Here is a 20,370-nt window from a genome sequence, read left to right on the forward strand (position 1 = left end):
GGGCTGGGCTGTCACGCCATGGCGGGGACTCCTGCTCTAATGTCACCTCCCTCCCACCGCGGCCAGCCCCCCGTGCCCCGCTCCCTGTCCCACAGCCAGCCCTGCCCCTGCATCCCCCCTCCTGTGCCCTGTGTCCCCAGCACTGTCCCCTCCTCTGCCCCACAGCCCTGCTGCAGCCATGTCCCTGGGACTGTGTCCTGTGTCCCCAGCCTTGTGTCCCCTGTCCCCGGGACTGTGTCCATCTCCCCAGCCTTGTGTCTTGTGTCCCCAGTCTTGTGTCCCATGTCCCTGGGACTGTGTCCCGTGTCCCCAGCCCTGTGTCCTGTGTCCCCAGCCTTGTGTCCTATATCCCCAACCCCATGTCCAGTGTCCCCGTCCTGGGTCCCATGTCCCCAGCCCTGTGTCCCATGTCCCCAGCCCTGTGTCCTGTATCCCCAACCCTGTGTCCAGTGTCCCCAGCCCTGTGTCTTGTGTCCCCAGCCTGTGTCCTGTATCCCCAACCCTGTGTCCAGTGTCCCCAGCCTGTGTCCAGTGTCCCCAGACCTGTGTCCCATGTCCTCAGCCTTGTGTCCTGTGTCCCCAGCCTGTCCTGTGTCCCCAACCCTGTGTCCAGTGTCCCCAGCCCTGTGTCCTGTGTCCCCAGCCTTGTGTCCTGTATCCCTAACCCTGTGTCCAGTGTCCCCAGCCCTGTGTCCTGTGTCCCCAGCCTTGTGTCCTGTATCCCCAACCCTGTGTCCAGTGTCCCCAGCCCTGTGTCCTGTGTCCCCAGCCTTGTGTCCTGTATCCCCAACCCTGTGTCCAGTGTCCCCAGCCCTGTGTCCTGTGTCCCCAGCCTTGTGTCCTGTATCCCCAACCCTGTGTCCAGTGTCCCCAGCCCTGTGTCCTAGACTGTGTCCCATGTCGCCAGCCTTCTGTCCCGTGTCCCCAGCCCTGCGTCACGCGTCCCATCTCCCGTATCCCGCGCCCGTGGCCCTGTGGCCCATGTCCCCAGCCTTGCCCTCTCCCCCCACCCCGCGCCCCTCCATCACCCCCGCGCCCCCCGTCCCCCCTCCCGCCCCCTCCGCCCCCGGCCCTCCCCCGGCCCCGGCCCCCGCCCCGGCCCTCCCCCGGCCCCCGCCGCCCCGCCCCGGCCCCCCCCGCGGACCGCCGGCGGCCAGCCTTCAGCACCGCCCGCCCCGGACGCGGCTGCCGCCGGCGGGACGAGGAGCCTGGCCGGACGCACCATGAGCAGCCTCCCCGCCGACCGGGAGGGCGGCCCCGCCGACACCGGCCTGCCCGAGGAGGAGGTAGCGGGGGCGGGGGGGCATACCTCGCCGCGGGGGGTGGGTGGGTGGGTGGGTGGGTGTGTGGGGTGTCGGGGATTTGGGGTGGGGGGGTGTCCGGCATCCCCCTCCCCACCCACGATCCCCGGGGGCTGCGCTCCGCGGGTGCCCACGCACCCCACGCGAGAGGTGGGTCCGCGCCGCGGAGGGGTGGGGGTCCCGTCGGCTTCCCCGGCCCCGGGTCCCCGGGGCTGCTGGGGGGGGGCGGGACGAACGGCCGGCAGCGCATCCCCCCCCCCCGCGCTCCCGGGGACACCCCCCCACCCAGCGGGGCCACCGGCATCCCCCCGGGTCTCCCCGCAAACACGCCTCCGCCTCCCCGGGGAAGACCTGCAGGCGCAGCGCAGGGGAGCCCCACTCAAGACATGCAGCTCCCGGGGGTGGGGTGGGGGGCCAAAACAGCCTCACCCCCGGGGCCGGTGCTCGGCGCTGCCCGGGTGGCTTGTGGGGTGACGGTGGCAGTGGGTACCACTTCGCGTCTCTCTTCCAGTGGGTCTCCCCCCCGAAATGTACGAAACACTCTCGTCCCCACGGGAGACAAACCCCACGCCCCGCCACGGGGACGAGAGCGGGTTTTCTCTGTCGCAACCGCCAAGTTCCTGGTTTTGCCCGTGACCTTGAGATGGGAATTTGGACTTTGGGAGGGTGAGAGTGGGCAGACAGGATCTTCTCCTCGACTTTCACCCGCTGGGCTGCTCCGGCACCTCCCCACCGGCTTTTCGGTGGGGTCTCTGGTTGATAGATAACGCCGGGACGCACTGCGGATCTGCTCACCTGCTGTCGCCTACCTTGATTTTTTTATTCCAGAGGTGCTTCCAGCCTGAAACTTCCCAAAGTTTCCCAAAGCGCTCCGATAATGGGGGATTTTTCCGCTGGGTGCAGGGCAGACGATGCTGCCGGGTCCTTGCGGGTGATGCGGCGATGTGGCTCGGACGGGCACGGCAGTGGGAGACGTCCACGGAGGCCCGTTGCCTTTCCCAACGGCGTGGCGTGTGCCGCGCCGGCGAAGGGCAGCCCTCGCTGGATCCCGGGGGCGAGGGGACGGCCATCGCGCCGCTGGCCCTTGGGGACCCCCTGACCTTGCGATGCAGCCCTGCCCGGGGGGGGGGGATGCTGGACATGAGGAGTCCCTGGAGGGGACGGCTGCGAGGTGCCAGGGTCACCCGCCGTGCTGGGGACGTGTTAGGAGGGCAATGGCCGCTCATGCTTGCAAGCCGGGCTCCTCCGGTGCCAGGCAGGTATTTTCCCTGCATGAGTTTTTCCCAGCCCTGGCTGGAAGAGCCGGTGCTGTCGAGTATTTGCTTAAGCGAAGGGGAAGGGGGTTGCTCAGCTACTGTGCCCTGCAAACCTCCCACCTCCCTGGGGATTGCCTTCCAGCCTCGTGTCCCGGCCCCCCCCCCCCCCCCCCCCAAAAAAAAAGAGGGAGAAGCAGCACCCGTCCCGGGGAGGTCGATCAGGGCACTGCGAGGTGGGACAAGCCACCGCTTCGGCCCCGCTCCTCCTGCCTCCTCCCCGGGCTGGCAGGAGTCCCGCTGCCTGCTCCTGGCACCCCAGGGCGGCCTCCCCATCCCTCTCGCCTCCCCCCCTAGGAGGGACCCCCCCCAGGGTAGGGGAGCTGTGGGGGTTTCCTCACAGAGGAGCCTGGGGGCGGGGGGGGGGCAGAGCAATTTGGAAAGGAGGTCACGTCACTCCGGCCGGGCGAGAACGGCATGTAGAAGGTTCGACGGAGGCCTTATTTGGTAGCGGAGCAGCTCCGGAGAGCCAGGCTCGTGGCCCTCGTCCCCATCCCATGCCAGATCTGTCATCCCGGAGGACCGGGGCGTGGGGAGGGGACCCCAGGGACAGTTTCTGGGGGGAAGGTGCCCAGTGGATGGATAAGGTTTGCCCCCGTGGCCCCTGTGTTGCATCCCCCCCCGCATGCTCCTGCTTCCTTTCCTCCTCGAAGCTCCGGGTCTGGAGGCTTTGGGAACAAGCCCTGGGCTGGACATGGCCGTGCGTGACCCCCGCCTGTGCCCGCCGCTCCTCCGCTCTGTTGCAATCCCTCATCTGCTCCCTTGGCTTCTCGCTGCCTTTTCCTCCGCCGCTTCCTCGTTCCAGCCCCGGCAGCTCCGGACTCGCTTTTCCCCAAGGGCTGCTCCTCTCCTCCCATCCTCTGCCAGACGTTTGGCTGCCGGTCCGGAGAAACGGCTACGGGTGGCGGAGCCGGAGGCTGAACCCGGTCCTCCCGCATCCCAGGGGCGGAGGAGCCAGCATCCCTCGGCCTCAGCCTTGTTTATGTTGGGGAGTTTTGCGGGTTGATGGCGTGCGTACACACAGCCCGGGAATCTAAACCCAGCCGAGGAGGACGCTCCATTAGCGGAGAGAGTATTTACGCAAGGACTAATCCCCGCGGGGCTGGAATGCACCCCGCCGCGGGGGAGGCAGCACCCCGCTTTGCCGGGGCGGGGGGTGGGGGGGAAAGCTCTGCTTGCCCTGTTTTACGGCTTGATCGCAGCCCCGTGCCGTCGCCTTCCTGCTCCCACCGGGGTCCGGCTGCCCGGCGGTGCCTCCCCAGCGGCGGGCAGTCAAGCGGCTAATCGGCTGGTAGAGAATTAAAGCGAGCCCCCGCTGAAAGGTGGCGGACGGGGAGCTGGGGTTGAAGGAGGCGATTAAATGCCTCGTGAATGAATCACCCGGTCGCCTTCCGCCTCTCCCCTCTGGCCCCCGGCCTGTTAACGTTTACCGGGGGGGTGGTTTGTGCAGGGGCAGGGGAGCGTGACCGTGCCAGCGGGGCACCCGGCATCCCCCGGGGCACCCGGCATCTGATGGGGGTCCAAGGCAGGCAAGGAGGCAAATGCCTCCCTGGTGCCTGCTTACCATCGGGAGGCAAACCTGGCTTGTGGCTTCATGTGAGGAAGAGGAGGAGGAGGGCTGCCGGCGCTTCGCCATGGACCTCTCCATGCTGGGGCCTTCCTTGCGCCATGGTCTGAAGACCCCAGCCACCTCTTGGCCCAGGTCCCCACCTCTCCTTGCGTGTCCCCAGCCCTGACCGTCTCAGCAACCCCCACCCCAGACCCTCTCCAGCGTCCCTTAAACCGGCCCCAGACGGGACGTGGTGTTTCGGGGATAGCAGAAGGTGATGGTGGGACGCAGAGGTGAGAGGGACGGACCAGAAGTGGGATGGAGATGGCTTCCTGGGGAGAGGAGAGTAGCAGAGGCTAGGAGAGGACTTTCTGCAGGGACAATAAAAGCTAGGAGGGGACAAACCAGCAGCGAGGTGGCAGAGGTTGGATCCAGTGGCCCTGGCAAATCTGGGAGCTGTGGGGCGCAGCGGCAGGAGCAGAGGACTGTGGAAAGGGGACTTTGTGCGCTCTTCGTGCGGTCCCATAGCTGTCACCCCTGCTGAAGTAAATCACCTGCGAGGTCCTGCACCCGTGGCCAGCGGCTTCCCGGAGCAAACATCGGCACTTCTGACCTGGAAGAAACCTTTGGTTTCACCCCACATTGTAACAAGAAGGAGAGATGGAGAAATGCTCCACCAGGAAGAAACTCTGAAAAAATGTCTGCGCAGCAGAATTGAAACGAAACGGTTCGGGCTGTCCTAAACCGGGGGTGTTTGGGCTGCGGGAATCCCACTGCCATGCTCGAGCGCCCTCCGCTAATCCTCGCCCGGGAGCTGTAGGTCTGGCCCCGTCCCACAAGACACTTGGGAGCACGCGTCTCGCCCGATCCGCCTCCGAGAAGGGGTCATTTTTCCCTATGGAAGAGCATATACCTGCCTGCCGGCCGGGGATTTCTCTGATGAGGATTTTCCCCCCCCCCCCCGCTGCGTCAAGGGCAGGATTTTGCCCTGGGAGCATTTTTGGTAGAGGATGGAGGCTGAGCCCCTGGGATCTCTCGGCACAGGAAAGCCTGGAGCAGCTCCCTGCGGCCTGAAGCTCCTCTTCCATTTAAGGGCAGGAGTAATATTTCCGCCTAAAATCTTTCCCTTGGCAGAAGGATATCCGTCCAGCCCGCTGGGAATTATCCCCGAAGACATTCCCTTTCCCTGCCGGTCCCACCTCGTTTTAACGCAGCCCAAACCCTCCCACCTGCTTGTTACCCAGCCCAGCGAAAGGATCCTGTTTACGTAGGACCTACTCAAACATCCCTTCGACTGGGTGCGGCAGGCCCCCCCCGGCACCCTTTTGCGGGGTGCAGATGGGGGAGCACCCATGACCTCGTATCTCCTCCCTTCCCCCTGGCCCCCAAACATCCTTTTGGGGCTGGAAACCAGCTGGGGGATCCTTCGGAGACCTCCCTCTCCCGCTCGCCGCTGTATAATTTTACGGTTTAAAACTTGGCCGACCCGCGTTTGAACTTTCAAAGAAAACAAGTCATTACCGAAGAGAAGCCCTTCCTTCGCGAGGCTGAGTTTCGGAGGGTTTTTCAGGGTCTTTTATCTCTCCCATCTCTCTGCCACGCAGCTATGGGGCTAAATGATCTGGCGAGCCGGGCTCGTAGGGGTTTGGATTTCAGGGACGCGGCAAATTGGCAGCGGGTTCTCCCTCGGAGCCGTCCCTGACGCCTCTGGTGTTTCACGCGGCTCCCCGGGGAGAGGAGAGGCGGGAAGCCAGCGTGCCGGGGAGGACCGGAGGCTCGAGGGATGATGGCGACGGGGTGGGGGACGGACGACCGTGCAGGGATGCTCAGCCTCCTCGGGAGGCAAACCCAGCTGGGAGGGTGGATGTGTCCGGCGAGCCGATTCCCTGGATAGCAGCCACGCTCAGGCGGACCTGTCTGAAGAGGAATATTTTTTTTCCCTAGGAAAGGATAAATTTGCCTTCTTTACATTGAATTTCATGGACACAAGGGGAGCTCCTCCGGATGAATCCCTCCCCAGCCCCTGCCGGGAGAAATTCGGGCAGCGTCTCCATCGGGAGACGGTGCAGCACTGAACGCCTCGGGATGCTCCGTCACCCTCTGATCTCAGAAGACAGGCAGAAAGCTGACAGGGGTCCCCCAAGGCGCCTTGCGGGGGGGGCTTCCAGCCCACCGTGGATGGTCCCAGTAGAGGGGACAGGCTACCGGGCTGTGCCTAACCGCAGCCCTGGCTCAGGAAGGGGTGAGGACGTGCCCGTGCTGATCCCATCCAGCCTGGAGCTCTCAGCATCCCTCCGGGCAAGGCCCTGAGCATCCTTTCCCGGCCAGAGCAGGGCTTGCTTTCCAAGAGGAGTCAAGCGCCCGGATGACTGTACTTTCATGCCTGGCTTGTTTTCTGGCAGCCCCCCCCCCCCCCACCCCGTGCACCCAGCAACGGGTACCAGCGGCGATGGGTATCACCGGGGCTGTTGACACAAGGGCTATATGCAGACGGCCCCGAGTACCTTTTGTTATTTAATAGATACAGGTCAGCCAGAGGTTTTGTTACACAAAGCAGGAATGTTTGCTGCTCCCAGGCTGAGAGATGGGGTAGATAGCTTATCTGCAAGAGAAAGAAGAAATGTCAGCAGAAGAATAGGCCTGGGCTGGCTGTTGCCGGCCGTTTCGCATGTCTCTGTCCCAGGGAATGGGGCGGGCAGGGTGCCTGGCGGAAAAATGAAATAAATTAAAAATCAAGGTTTTCCCCTCCTCCAGCCCAAATCTGGCAGCTTGGCAACCGGGGTGGGTGACCTTGGTCTAGCCCCTCCGGAGCGGCTCTCACAAGGCATTTGGGTGCCTTAAAAAATAAGCTACAGCCGTCAAATCCTCCAGATTACCTCTAGGTAAGATGCTACGGGAGCAGCAGGAGCGGGGCTGGCTCGCAAGCAAGCCCGGCGCCGAGGGGGACGGCAAGGCAGGGACCCCGCCGACATGGGCAGCGTCCCCGGCTGCCCCAGCAAGAGCAGAGCTGGTGGGTGATGGCAGCCAGGGTCAGACCCACCCACGGGGACGCAGCGGGGCTGAGACCCAAGCCGGCAGCTCCCCCCACTCAGTGAGGTCTGAGCCTAAATACAGCCCCCGGGGCCGTGGGCAGGGTGCGTGGGTGTGTGTGTGGGGGGGGTGTCAGGTGGGGCCGGTTGGGGCCATCGTCAGCCCCAGGCTCCCGCGGGCCCCTGGCCATCGGTCACCAAAGTGTTTGGATGAGATTTTTGGGGATGAGGAGCGAGGGACCGGCAGCGGATCCAGCTGTCGCTCTCCTGCCCCACACCGCTCCCCCAGTTACGAGCTGGTTGTAAAGCAAAACCATCCCGGCCCGGGTCTGGCCCGGGCGGGGTTTGCCCGTCCCCGAGGAGCCCCATATCCCCCCTTGGGGTCGGTGGAAGGAGGGTTTCTGTGAGCCACCCCGGCTTTGAGGATGCTGCACCACGGCAAACATTAGATCCACCCAAAAAGAGTTAAAACCCCTTAAAAGGTGACTTATAAATCAGGGACAGGCTGCTTAAAACCAGCCCCCTCCAAAACAGGGCCATTCCTTCAGGAGGAAGAGTTGGGGTTTGCTTCTCCCGGTCCTTAATGAGCTGCTGCAATTAAACAGAGACAATAGGCATTGTCTGCAGAGTAAGGGCTCTGCTGGGGATGCCAGGAGAGACCCTGTCTGCCAGACCCAGACCCCGGGGTAGGAAGGCGCTGGGATGCTGCCAGCCTTTTCGACCCGGAGAGCACTCGGTGCGGTGAGGACGGGTCTCGGTTACCTTTCCGTGGTGTTTCAGCAGCTTGCTCTGCGGTCACCCGAAGGATGGGGACGCCCCTCCCAAAAACGCCGCATCCCCCAAGTGCGGCTTAAGGCTTTCGGCTGCCCACGAGGTTCCCCTCGGGCTGGCACCGTCCCTCTGGCATGCCACCACCTAAGGCTGCGGGAGGTGTGGGGTATCCCCAAGTTAGGGATGAGGGAGGGTCCCCAGGAACCTCCTTTCTTCTTTTCTAGGTGAGGACGCTCTTCGTCAGCGGGTTGCCTCTGGACATCAAGCCCCGGGAACTTTACCTGCTCTTCAGGCCCTTTAAGGTACCAGATTGGGGAGGGGAGAGGCAGGGCTGGAAGCGCGGGGCTGGCCCCCTGCCCCATCCCCATGGCCCCACCAACCTTGGTGGGCTCTGGGAGCCCGGTGGTTTTCCCCCCAAAAAAGTCTAATTCGGTCATTTTAGCCACAGAAAGAAGTTTCTGCGCCTTTTTCCCCCAATAAACCATAGGAAAATGGCATCGGGTGCTTTGATTGCACCGGGGTTTTAATTGCACGTTGACTTGCACCGCATTTAGCAGCAGAAGAGCGTTGGCTGCAAACCTCTCCAGTCTCTTCACCCTGCCAGACCTGCAGCTCAGAGACGGGCTTTTTTCAAACGCGAAGGATAGTATTATCAGGCATCCAGCATCCCTACAAAAATCCAGTGGCAGCGAGTCCCCGCGCCAGTGCTGAGCCTTGGCAAGCTCCCCCCTGTGCCCGCCCGATGCCCCCCCCCCAGCCGTAGGGCTGCCGGGTGATGGATGCGGGCGGTTTCCCTCTCCAAGGAGCAGCTGAATCGTGGGGATCTCCACCAAACACCTTTTTTTATTCTTTTCTTCCAGGGTTACGAAGGGTCTCTCATCAAACTCACCTCCAAGCAGGTAGGAGCCGCTCAAAACAGGGCAAGCATCCCACGCCATGCTCCCACCCTCCCCCGGCACCGCTGGTCCCCGGGACGGGGGGGGCGTGTGTGTGGGGGGGGGTCCCCTCTCCGCTCCCCGCCAGCCTGATTGATGGTGCCTCCTCTCCTTCCTCCGCAGCCCGTGGGCTTCGTCAGCTTCGACAGCCGCTCCGAGGCGGAGGCGGCGAAGAACGCGCTGAACGTGAGTGCGCCCGGCCGCTCCATTTTTTTCGGGATCTTTCTCCCCTCACTTCTCCGTCCCCGGATAGTCTCCAAATTGTTCTGTCCCGGGGAGGTGCATCTCCCGTGCCGGCTGGCCCCACCGCATCCCCATCCCTCCAGCCGATCCCCATCGGCTGCTTCTCATCTGCACCCTCCCTCCCGGGGGGCGGGGGGGGGAGCTGCACCCCTCTCGCCTTTCCCAGGGCCGTCCGGGAGGGTTTGAACCCTAAGGATTAAAGCCTTAGATAGGAGTCAGCGAGAGACGCCTTTCCCAGCCTCTCCTGTTTCTTCAGTAGGAAAAATCCCAGCTAAAGCTGCAAAAGAAAAAGCAAATTTCGCTTTCCTTTAGCAGCTCCCTCCTACCTCTGTGGAGTTAACCTCCCAAAAAACAGGCACGGGGAGAACCGCGTGGAGCCGGTTCTCCAGTTCCTCCCCGGGTTTTAGTTTGTTTTTTTTTCTTGCCTTCATTTTCAATGTAAAACTTTTTTTTTTGGCTCCGCTAATCCCTCTGGATAAGAGCTCGGCTGTGCGGGATGCTGACTGCCAAATATGGTGCCGACGCTAAAGATGCCGGAGGAATGCGAGCCGCCTCGGGCCCCGGCAAATTAGCTCATTTCAAGGCTGGAAGTTGGAAAAAAAAAAATAAATAATTGGGGAGTTATTTTTGCTGCGGGGCTGGCACGCGGCTGTGCTCGCCCACCCGCCGTGCCTCCTTCCCTCCCGCAGGGCATCCGCTTCGACCCCGAGATCCCCCAGACGCTGCGGCTGGAGTTCGCCAAGGCGAACACCAAGATGGCCAAGAGCAAGCTGGTGGGCACCCCCAACCCCAGCACGCCTCTCCCCACCGCCGTACCTCAGTTCATCGCTCGGGAGCCCTGTAAGTACCGGCCGTGGGTCTCCCAAGGGAGCCCCGCGCGGGGCCCCCCCTCCCCGCCTGCCACCACGGCAGTGCCAGCAGGTTTTGGGGTGGCAGGCGCCGGGAGTCGCCCCCGTCCTCATTTGCCTCGGGAAAACACCTTATTCGGGCAAATCGATGTCGCGCAGCGATCACGGGTGGATGTAGCGATGCCGGGCCCCCAGCGCGGGGTGCTGGAGGGAGCGGGGATGCCGTGGGGGACGGGGGTGGTGATGGGGAGCGCCAGGTCCAATTGGAAGCAGCAGCACCCACTTGCTGAAAGCGCGGTGGCACGTGCCGGCCGGTGGCCAGGGGTCCCCAAAGGCGGCTGCCGGCGCTGGAGAGGACCCAGGGGCAGGTGACAGCCGGCTCGGCACGGCGTGCGGGAGCGGGACCAGCCCGCGGCACCGCTTCACGGCGATTTCTGAGTCGCGTCTGGGGGTCTCGGCAGAGACCTCGGCGATGTCTTGCCGTGAGCGCGCCATACCCGTTTCCGCTACTGGAAGAGCATTTCTCGGGCGGACGCCGGTTCCTCGCCTCGTTGCTGCACGCGGGCATGAGCCGCACGCTCTCCTTTGCCAGACCCCCGGGGTAATTAAACCTCCCGGAGACGACAAGCCCAGCCTGGCCCCCCAGCGATGCACCCAGGCCCACGGCATCGCTCGCCGCCAGCCGAGCCCCGCTTTTTCCCAGCGGGCGAGTTCGGCGTTGGCTTTGCGGGTCGGCTCTCGCCGGCCGCACCGGCCCGCCACGCTTCTCCGGGGGACGCTGTGCTCCTGCTCCCACCTGCTTTGGGGGGAGAAGGAAGGACCGGCGGTGCTGTTGACCGGCGCGTGGCGTTGCGGGGGCCGCGGCCCGGCGGTCGCCGTTAACTCTCCTTCTTCTTTCTTGCAGATGAGCTCACAGTGCCTGCACTTTACCCCAGTAGCCCTGAAGTGTGGGGGCCGTACCCTCTGTACCCAGCGGAGTTAGCACCTGCTCTACCTCCTCCTGCTTTCACCTATCCCGCTTCGCTGCACGCCCAGGTAATTCAGACCCATCCGCCACCACTGCACTCACTCTCCCACCCGCCCCGGACCCCCTTCCCCTCGGTGCTCGCCGCACCAGTAACCTCTGCCCGGCTAACAGGCACTCCCCCCACCACCCTGAGATTTAGGGACGGCACCCAAACCGAGCTGAGCGCTGGCAGCACCGCCTGCCCCTCCCCAAACACCTCTCTCTGCCTTCCTACCTTTGCTCTCGCCCACGCCAGGGGCAGGCAGGGAGGGAGGGATGCTCGACGGGACTGTACCGTCCCCATCGCTCCCAGCACCGAACGACCCGTCTGGTTGCCCGCGCGGCGCAAGACGGGGGCTCCCGAGCCCCTGGCCGCCCCCTCGAGCATCGCTGGGATGCGGCTTGCCGGACGCGGGGGCGTGAAGCAAAGCGACTCTGACAGGGAGGAGAGGGCAAGCGAAGCGCAAATGGAGGACCCATCTTTTATTGACGAGGCGCTCTCTTGTCACAAGCGCTTTTCTGCCGGCTGCCACCGCTGGTGGCCCCCGACGGCAGCACGCGGCCGTTAAAAATTAAGCGCCCGCCCCGGGAGAGGAGCGGGGAAAAGAAGAGAAGAAGTGGAAATGGAGGCGGCGGAGGATTTCTTTGCCGTGCCGGCCTTCGGGACGTTTCCTGGAGTGGCATCACGGGGATGCCGGGAAGAGACCCCCTGCCCAGGCGGGGAACGGGCGGCTGCCTGCCGGCAGCCACGCCGGACATCGCTCCTGGCTTTCGCTCCTCGCCCCCGGCTCCGGCTTGGCGGTGAGCAGGAGGAAGCGAGCACACGGAAGCAGATTTGTTGGATAAGCCGCATCCGAAAGGCTTTTGGCCCCGGCTCGCCAGGATCGAGCCAGGATAGCCGGTTATCCGGAGCCGCCATCGCTGGGAGGCGGAGGCAGCCAGGGGCTGGTTTGAGCGGGAGGGCGAGGAAAAGCGCTCGGCCTACAAACCAGCTGCAGCCTTTGGATGAAACTCTGGCTTTTTGGGCCCTGCTGTTTATAGAAAAGCGGCGGTAAATATTATTGCAGCTACATACTTGCCTTGTCAAGTAACTGCTAACAGGCAGCACCTGCACTGCTCGGGAGGCCGGGGAAATGGCCGGCGAAGGAAACGGAGGCGTAAGGGGGGCTCCGAGGGCCCCCCGGGAAAACGCAGGCAGAGACCTGATGTTAGATGGTGCTAGAATAAATATCATCCGCCGTGGTTATAGAGCCAGCGTGGCGGGGAGGATGGTGGTGGCACCTTCCCCGTCGCCCCTGGGTGCTGCGGTGAAGCAGGCAGCGCTCCCCTGCTGGGGGCCACGGCCTGTCCCCATCCCTGTCCCCCCACACGGCTGCCGGCGTTGCGGGTTTGGTGGGAGACGTTGGAGAGGGGTGCCACCACCCAAACCGGAGCTGCTCGCTGGGGGGTGGCCTCCTCCGCTGTGTCCTGCAGAGAGCGGCAGGACGGGGAACCTCAGGACGGCGGCGCCGGCGCGGCATTATCCGGCAGAGCACCGAGTGCCCACGGGCGGGCAGCAAGAGCCGCCAGGTTTTGGCGTCGGGCAGGCAGCCGCAGCTCAGGGGGAAAGCAGTCGTTCCGGTGTGGGTGGGCGTTCCACCCCCCCCATCTCGTGCAGGCTTTGCAGGTGTTAAGAGGGGACGAGCCCACCTCCTGCTTGGCGAGACTGCAGTACTGTCGTCCCGGCTCGGTCCTGGCGCACGCAGCAATGCCGGGGGCCGCGCTCGGCCCCAGCCGGTGTTACTGTCCGAACTGGAGCTGGGATGGCCGCACCATTTGCGTTTCGACCCGCCTCCGCCCCGTGCCTGTGGAAGGCCGGGAAAGGGGAGCCCCGAGGCGGCCGGTTACTTGCCGGGGCGGGTGGCCACCACCCCTCTCACCCTGTGCCCCTCTTGTCTTTGCAGATGCGCTGGCTCCCTCCCTCCGAGGCTGGTTCTCAGGGCTGGAAGTCCCGTCAGTTCTGCTGAATGCCGGGTGAGTGCCGCCTTCCCGCTCCCGTCCTCCTGCGCCGGCGTGGTGGGCTGGGGGGCACCGCCACCGTTACCTTGAGCTCCCCCTGCGCACCTCTCAGGGTCTCCGGCAGCTTGGGGTGGGCATCCGGACCTTGCGCTCGCGCTGGCGAGGCCATTTTCCAGCAGGCACCGTAGGTCCAGGCGTCCTCCTTGCCCCCGCCGGGCTTGCCGTTGGGAAGGGGATGTCTCTGCCACCGTCCACCCTAATGCTTTCCCAAATAACCCCGGGCAGGATGGAAAGGCAGGTCCGTCGCTCGCCGGCCCCTGTTGTTGCAGCAGCGGAGGATGCGTGCCCGGGGGGTGTAACGATGGCGCGGTCCTGCAAATGAAGGTGGGAGCAGGGCCGCCCGGCTGAAGGCAACCTCCGCCTCCCAGTGCAACCCGAACATCTCGTTAAACCCTAATGAAAACTCTCCGGGCAGCGCGGGGCAGCGGGGCTGCCAAAACGAGAAGTGCGTCGTTACCGAGTGCCCGGCTGCCCGGCCGGAGGGAAGGGGGCTGGTTCGATTACGCCTGGGACCTCTTCGGTTGGGAAAAGCCCTGCGAGGGAGGTCAGGAAGATACGCTCTGCAAATAACTCGGCCTCTCGCGGATAAATAAACAGAGGGGATTCAAATGGGAGAGGGGATTCAAATGAGAGCAAAGAGGCTCGGATGATGCTGAGCATCGCTCGCCCCGTGATCCCAGCCTGCCCCGACCATCCCAGCTGCCGTCCCCCTGCGCTGCCGATCCCTGCCGGGAAGCCTCCTGTGCCACGTCCGCACCCACCTGCAGAGAAACCTCAGCGGATCCAACGAGGCGGCGAGGCCCCGGCGTCGGCTGCCTGCGCTCCCGTGCCACCGCTCTGCCCGTCCGCCCGGCACCCGCAGCCCTGCGCCGTGGCCAGAAGGCTCACTCACCTGGGGGCGGGGGGGCAGGAGGACTGGCCGTGGCTGCAGCCCACCCGAGACTTGGATCTGCAAAGCATTTACCGGCTATTTTAGGCCCAGCAGATAAAAATAGGGAGCGGCGAGGCTTTGGGAACCAGTGGTTCTTCCAAAATACGGAGCGTGCCAATGTTTCCAGCTAAAATGTAAGCGGAGTCTTATTTGGGAAGGGGAGATGAGTGAATCCCTGGGAACAGGTTTACCTGCTCGCGGCGACCCTGGTAGCCGCAACGGGCAGCGAGGATGGGCTCAGCCCGGACAGGAGGATCAGGGACCTCCCCGCCAGTCTCCTCCAGCTGGGAAGGGCTACGGCACAGCCCAGCGAAGGGGTTTGCTGCCGCCCCGGCTCTCCCGCCTGCATCCTCCTCGTATTTACCGCGTGGAGCCCATCCGGGCAGGGCTGAGCTGCAAACTGCCCCCTTGGGAAATGCCGACCCCAGCCACGGCAAAATAACCGCGCGGCACACCGACCTCAGCCCCTGGCTGCCAGCCGTCCCTGCCAGCGTCCCTAACCCTCCGCTGTGTCCTCTCACAGGTCTCAGGTGTGTGATGGTGGCCTACAGTCAGTCTTGTGGGTATTAATGGAGTCTTCCAAGGCGGCTACTGGGTTGGCGTGCTCTCCGCAAAACCACAGTGTGCTGGTAAGGCTGCAGCACGGCGGCCGGCTGCACGAGGGGGACACGGCCCCTTGGGCTTTGCTGCTTTGGGGAGGGGGTAGAGGGGTGAGGAAGCCGGCGGGACGTCCGCGAGGGGCAGCAAGACGGGCACGTCTCTGGGATGGAGCCCTGCAGGGTGGTGGTGCTGCTCCCGCTACGGCACGACACGACACCTCCAGCACCGAACCACGGCTCTGCCATTCCCCGCGTTTATCGTTGTTATCTGGGGCGAGAGTTTCGACAGCCGAGGAATGCCTCTCGGCTTTGATTACCCCCTGTAATCTCATCTCGCTGCCGTCCTCGCTTCCTGCCTTGGATCAACAGAGACTGAATTCCTCTTAAGTGCAAAACTCAGCTCAAACTTAACTCTCAGCTTCCCAGCTGGTACCTCCTTAGTTAAAACCCCAGGGGCTACAGCCCGCAGGAGGAGCAAACGGGAGACCAGCGGGGCCCTTCCCCTCCGCCCCGCCGACCGACCCCGGGGCGCCGACCGACCCCGGGGTGCCGACAGCCCCGTCTCTCCCCGCAGGCGTTTCCCACCTTGCCCTTTCCCTGTTAAACAACTGTCCCTGGAGCGCGGTCCCGGCCCGGGGTTGCTCTCCCTTTCTCACCCGGTTTCCAAAACAAGGCTCCCTCTGCCCCAGGCTGCGGCACGGGAGCTTCCCCACGAAGGGAGAGAGATGAACCACAGCCCCTTTTCTGCTTTGCCTCAGCCCAAGATCGTGGCTGCTTTTTTTTTTTTTTTTAACACCTCTCTCTCTTGTTACAGGCTTGAAAAAAAAAAAACCAAAACCTCACACAAGTTTGGATTCCTCCAAGACTTTCCCACAGCCTCTATCACACATCTGCTCTCCTAGAAGAAAAACGAAAAGCATACCTAGTAATAATATTTTCCTCTTTTACACTGTATATTTGTAAGAAAGAGTGTGTTACTTCTGAAAGCATGGTTTGACAGGCATTGCTGTAGTGTTTGAAAAGTCTTTTCAAACAGAACCATAGGAAAGCAGACTACAAAAAAAAGCAAAATGAGAGCAAGTATTTTTGTACCAAACCTCCTAAATAGGACAATCTTACACTGGGTCGGACCACAGGTTTTGTGCTTGACTTTTGAATGCGTGTAATTAAGAGTCTCTATCCTGCCCCCCTCCCCCCCGTCAGCTGCATGTCGAAGGCACGACGTTCACGTGCGTGCAGATGTCGAGACGCACGATTCGGGTTTGTAGGAGTTGTGCTCCCTCTGGCACGAGAGTTGTGCTCCGGCTGTGTCGGCACGACGTGTGCCAACACTTACAGTATTACCGTTTTCTTCCCAGTTGTACCAAATGACAACCAGGCAGGACAATCAGAAACTTTCTTATGGTGATTTTTTTTACCTTAGGGCTATGTTAATAGCTTGCTGTGCAAAGCTTCGGCATGGTACAACGGCTCGGATCAGGGATGGGCAGAGACAGCCCGCACATGTAGCAAGGTGACAATTTGCCTCCTCCTCCTGCCATGACTGCTTGAAGTTGTTACGGGCAACATAAACTGCTGTATGAGGAAAAAAAAAAAAACCAACCAAACAACCAACACACCCTCAGTTCGCCAGCTTACTCGAGGTCGGGTGCGAGTCCCGAGCGAGCCGAGGGGCTTAGACACGCGCCTACCGTTACGCCAAAGCGCTGGGCTGAACGGGGGTTTTAGCGTCAAGGTTATGCCGGTCCGGCGGCTCGCTGCGTAGCATTTCCATGTTTCCATGTGCAAAGACAAGAAGGGAGGCTGCTAACACCCTTGGGGCGGTATCTGTAACCTCTACAGAGATAGCGTACCAGCAAAGAGACCGCTTGACGTACTAGTCTCTCCTCCTCCTTGCTCCAGGAGGAACTGGGAAAAAGAAAGAGCAAAGCAAACCAAACCAAACCCTCAAACAGATTTCAGTTTCTTGCAAAAGGAGGCGCAAACCTTCTCCTTTCATTGCCCTTCCCCCTCACCCCATCCCTGCCGCAGAGTACACCGAGCTCAGCCGCTGCCCGGGCTTCGCCGTAGCCGGTTTTCCTAGCTGCACCGAAGACACAGGGTGCCCGTGGCCTTGTTAAACATCATAACCTTTTTCTTCCTCCTTCCTTTTATTCTGTGGGTGGGCCAAAATAAGACGGCTGAGATTTCGGCTGCCGGGGCGGGGTGAGATGGTGCGATGGGAAACTGTCCCGTTGGGGTCTTCTGTAAAAAGCGGGATTGATAAAGGCGACGTGAGAGGAAATCAATTCCCAGACAGACCTCTGAGCGGCTCTAAAAGGAACGATACCAGCGTTTCCAAGCGACGGACTAACTCTTTTAGCAAACTATTTCCTGTACTTTGTCTCGTGGAGAGGAGAGAAGCTTCCACATTGTCTACTCCGCTTTTGGAAATATGTTTAAAGGTACTTTTCTATTGTAATTTTTTAAAAATAAAACCAGTGATTATTATAAGTTACGTGCAGAGCGCTGTCGTGTGCTGTGTATCTGGTTAGGAACAGGGAGAAGGATCCCAAAACACAGCCTTCGGGGCCTCGGGGAACAGCAGCCTCTTTCCTCCCTCGGGGTGTTTGAAGGCAACTTTCCTGAGGGACGTGGCGATTTTTCAGGGCAGATACCGTCGTCCCGCCTGGCTCGCTTGGATCTCTAGGAAAGCTCGAAAATCCAGGCTGGAGGGATCAGCAGGCTTTAAAGAAATGACTCCAAGTTTACAAAGATGTTATCGGTTAGTTTTTAAAGCTACTAATCTTGGCACTGAGCACAGGAGCTAAGCTGCGATTTTCCATGAGCTCAGCCACAGCAGAGGCAAACGTAACCTAGAGACGAAGGGCCAGATTTTATTTTTTTTTTTTTAACACGCTGAGAATTTTGAAATAACTCGGTTCATAAGCCCAACCTAGAGATTCCTCCTCCTCCCTCCGCTCCGCCCCTGCCCCGATAAATGTGACCATCGTCCCCAGGAGCCTCGGCCAACAGGCCGGACTCCGAAAACAAAGTACCAGGAGCAAGCTCCAGCTTAGCAAACGCAGCCCGGAGAATGGTGTGTAAAGGACGTTATTAAGGCAGGCTACAAACTGTCGAGGGCGGAAGGAAAAGGCCTGGTGGCGTTACTTGAAACCTCCGGCTGGCAGGGATGAGCCAGGGAGTTAAGCCCTTAATGTTGGATGCTAATCCCCCCGCAGCCACCGCAAGTCACAGCTTTCTTTCCGACTCGCGTTCAGGGGAGAGGTTTGTTGGCAGGCCCAGGGTAGGAAGGGAAGAGAGCGACAAGCTGCGAGCGCAGCGCGAACACATTGCTCAGCCCAACTGCTATTCAGAGAGGCGGTAACTGGCCGACACCACTGTCCCAGGCACCGCTTTAGGGAGAGACACAGATGCTTTCGGGAGCGGATTCAACAGCAAACATCCTCCAGCTAAGAAAGCGATGAAACACGCACGCATCCTCCTGGACTTTGCCTGGGCACAGCATCTGCTCCGGGATCTGCCCTGTGAAAGGAAGCGGGGCCTTTTTGAAAATATTTAACCTCTTGAACCATTTTTTTTTTTTTTTTTTTTAATTTCCCCTGTAAGCCAAAACGTTTTCGGCTCCGTGCTGATCGGCGTTGCCCTCATCAGCGAGGGGCGGGAGCGGCAAGCTGCTCGCCCGGCTCCAGAGTCTCCTTTGCCTGTGGTGACCTTTCCCCACGCAGCCGGGGGAACATTCCTTCCCCGTGACCGTCGGGGCACTTACAGGAAGGCCCAAGCTGCTGGCTGACACCGGGAGATTGCAAAATGGGACCAGGGACTCCCAGGCCAGCGCTGGCATCTGATACCAGGGATAAGTCCCAGGGGGTAAGAACAGGCAGAGCTGGAAAAACCAAAATGAGAAAATTTCGCAGGCTCATTGTTTCCACTTTCCCAAGTCTTTCTCTCCCTATCCCCCTAACGCCGAGGCTAAGCTCGGGGAGGGGGGGAAGCGAGCAGCTCCTTCCTACGCATCCCTGCGCAGAGGTTTGCTGCACCGAGGCTGGCCGCTGACGGGCAGCTGGCTAGATATGACGGCGAAGGCAGGGAACAGGCCGGCAGGGTCTGCGGAGAAAAACACAGCGCTAACTCCCCGCATCGGGCGGACACAACCGAGCGGCGGCGGAAGACAGGAACAAGACGGGAGAAGGAGAGCTGTACCTCCCAGAGGATTGTACGGGGCGGGGGGGGGGCGGCAGGCAGCCTGTGCAGGCAGCAGCGAAGGCAGCCGGGCAGCAGCGGCAGGGACTAGGGGATGGTGCTGCGGGAATGGAGACGGGCCAGCCGAGGCAGGGAGAGCAAAGGGCAGACAGAGCCGGCGCCGAGGCCGGCCAGCAGCGCCCGCAGCCCAGATGGGGCAGGGAGGAGGAGCGAGCCCAGCACCCGCTCCTGCGGGCCTCCTCGGGAGAGCGGGGGAAGGAATAACAAGGCCGGGAGAGGAAAGATGAGATAGCACTGGGGTATGGCCAGGCAGCCTTAGAGGCCGAGACACAGGCTGGGAGGGAAGCCGGCAGCAAAGAGGTGGCTTTGTGAGGACAGCTGGGGCCAGGCCAAGGGTGCAGCGCTCACCGTGGATTTGCTCCCTGATTCTCGAAGCTTGGGGAAATTGAGAGGCGTCAGCCAGCAAGGGTCACGGCACTGCCTGAATGCTGCCAGGCAAGGCTGCTCCGTGCTCCCTGCCAGCAGGAAAAGGCTCCACGCGCCTGGGAAAGCACGCAGCTAGAGCATCGGCCACCCCAGCGCCCCGGGGAAGGACGGGGATAACTGCACTCAGGGGATTACACAGTGCACCTAAAAGCCTGAAGTTTGCCCCGGGGCCGTGCCTGCAGCACAGAGCCAGGGCAGCCATCCCCAGGCCAGGCATTGCCTGCAGCGGGGAGACATTTCATTACCCAGGGAGATGAGCAGGGTGCCGCAGATGTGTGCCCTGCAACTGCAGGCTGCCCGGAGAGCCAGGCTTCAGCCAACATTTAAACACCGTTATCTGCCTCGCTGCCACGCTCAGGCTAGAAACCAGGACGACAGTGGAGCTTAAAAAGCAAAGCTAAGAAACACCATTAGCAAATCCCTGCAATGCTGCTTCTAAAACACGGGGAAGTCAACCATTAGCAGAGTCTGGACTTCATCTCTGCAGTCTCCATAATTAATAACTAGCTCAGGAGGGAATAGAGAATACAACATAACTGATGGAGACAGGAGGAAATCACACAAGTACTTCAGGCCTTGGATGTAAGCCCAGAAGTGCAGGTATAGTCAAAAAATTAACTTAATGGAAGGACAACCTCCTGCCTTAACCATCCTTTTCCCCTGCTGTGCTTGCACTCTGCACAACCCACGAGGCTGGTGGAGTCCAACACGTGGGTCCCAACCACAGAAGCGCTGATGGGTTTTCGGAGTCATGGCTGTTTTTTTCTGGGCTGCTGGGAAACACAGAGGCCGCTGCACACACTGGCAAACCAAAGCAGCAGAAAGCAAGCCAGCGAGAAACAAGGAGAACTGCTCTTACAGCAAGCCGGGCGGCACCGAAGGAACCGGGGCTCGGACCCACAGGAGCGCGTGGGTAAAAGGGGCCGCAGGAGGTCTCTGATCCAACCTCCCTCTTGCAACAGGACTGCTGCCAATAAGAGATCTGGGCAGCCTGGTCTTGTCTGGGCGATGCTTGAAACCTCCATGGATGGACACGCCTCCCCACCAGCTTTTTTTTTTTTTTCCTAATGTCCAAGCCAAACTTCCCATGTTCCCCTA

At 61.6% G+C, this 20,370-nt stretch overlaps 1 protein-coding gene across 1 annotated transcript; it reads left to right on the top strand.

The window, feature by feature from the left end:
- Nucleotides 1–1,195: 1,195 nt before the first annotated feature.
- On the top strand, nucleotides 1,196–14,614 carry RBPMS (RNA binding protein, mRNA processing factor). Its single transcript, XM_076337400.1, has 8 exons — nucleotides 1,196–1,286; nucleotides 8,188–8,265; nucleotides 8,824–8,862; nucleotides 9,022–9,084; nucleotides 9,831–9,981; nucleotides 10,894–11,024; nucleotides 12,939–13,008; nucleotides 14,508–14,614. Exons 1-7 carry the CDS (start codon nucleotides 1,224–1,226, stop codon nucleotides 12,999–13,001), a joined length of 588 nt encoding a protein of 195 aa, XP_076193515.1. The 5' UTR covers nucleotides 1,196–1,223; the 3' UTR covers nucleotides 13,002–13,008; nucleotides 14,508–14,614.
- Nucleotides 14,615–20,370: the final 5,756 nt, after the last annotated feature.

The sequence above is a fragment of the Aptenodytes patagonicus genome, chromosome 4 (assembly GCF_965638725.1).
Source record: "Aptenodytes patagonicus chromosome 4, bAptPat1.pri.cur, whole genome shotgun sequence".
Lineage (NCBI taxonomy): Eukaryota > Metazoa > Chordata > Aves > Sphenisciformes > Spheniscidae > Aptenodytes > Aptenodytes patagonicus.

Excerpts from the sequence above, each read along its gene's own strand:
- RBPMS (XM_076337400.1), top strand. The coding sequence starts at position 1,224 with ATGAGCAGCCTCCCCGCCGACCGGGAGGGCGGCCCCGCCGACACCGGC. Across the intron at positions 8,863-9,021 it reads TCAAACTCACCTCCAAGCAG|CCCGTGGGCTTCGTCAGCTT; the intron begins GTAGGAGCCGCT and ends CTTCCTCCGCAG. Across the intron at positions 11,025-12,938 it reads CCGCTTCGCTGCACGCCCAG|ATGCGCTGGCTCCCTCCCTC; the intron begins GTAATTCAGACC and ends TTGTCTTTGCAG.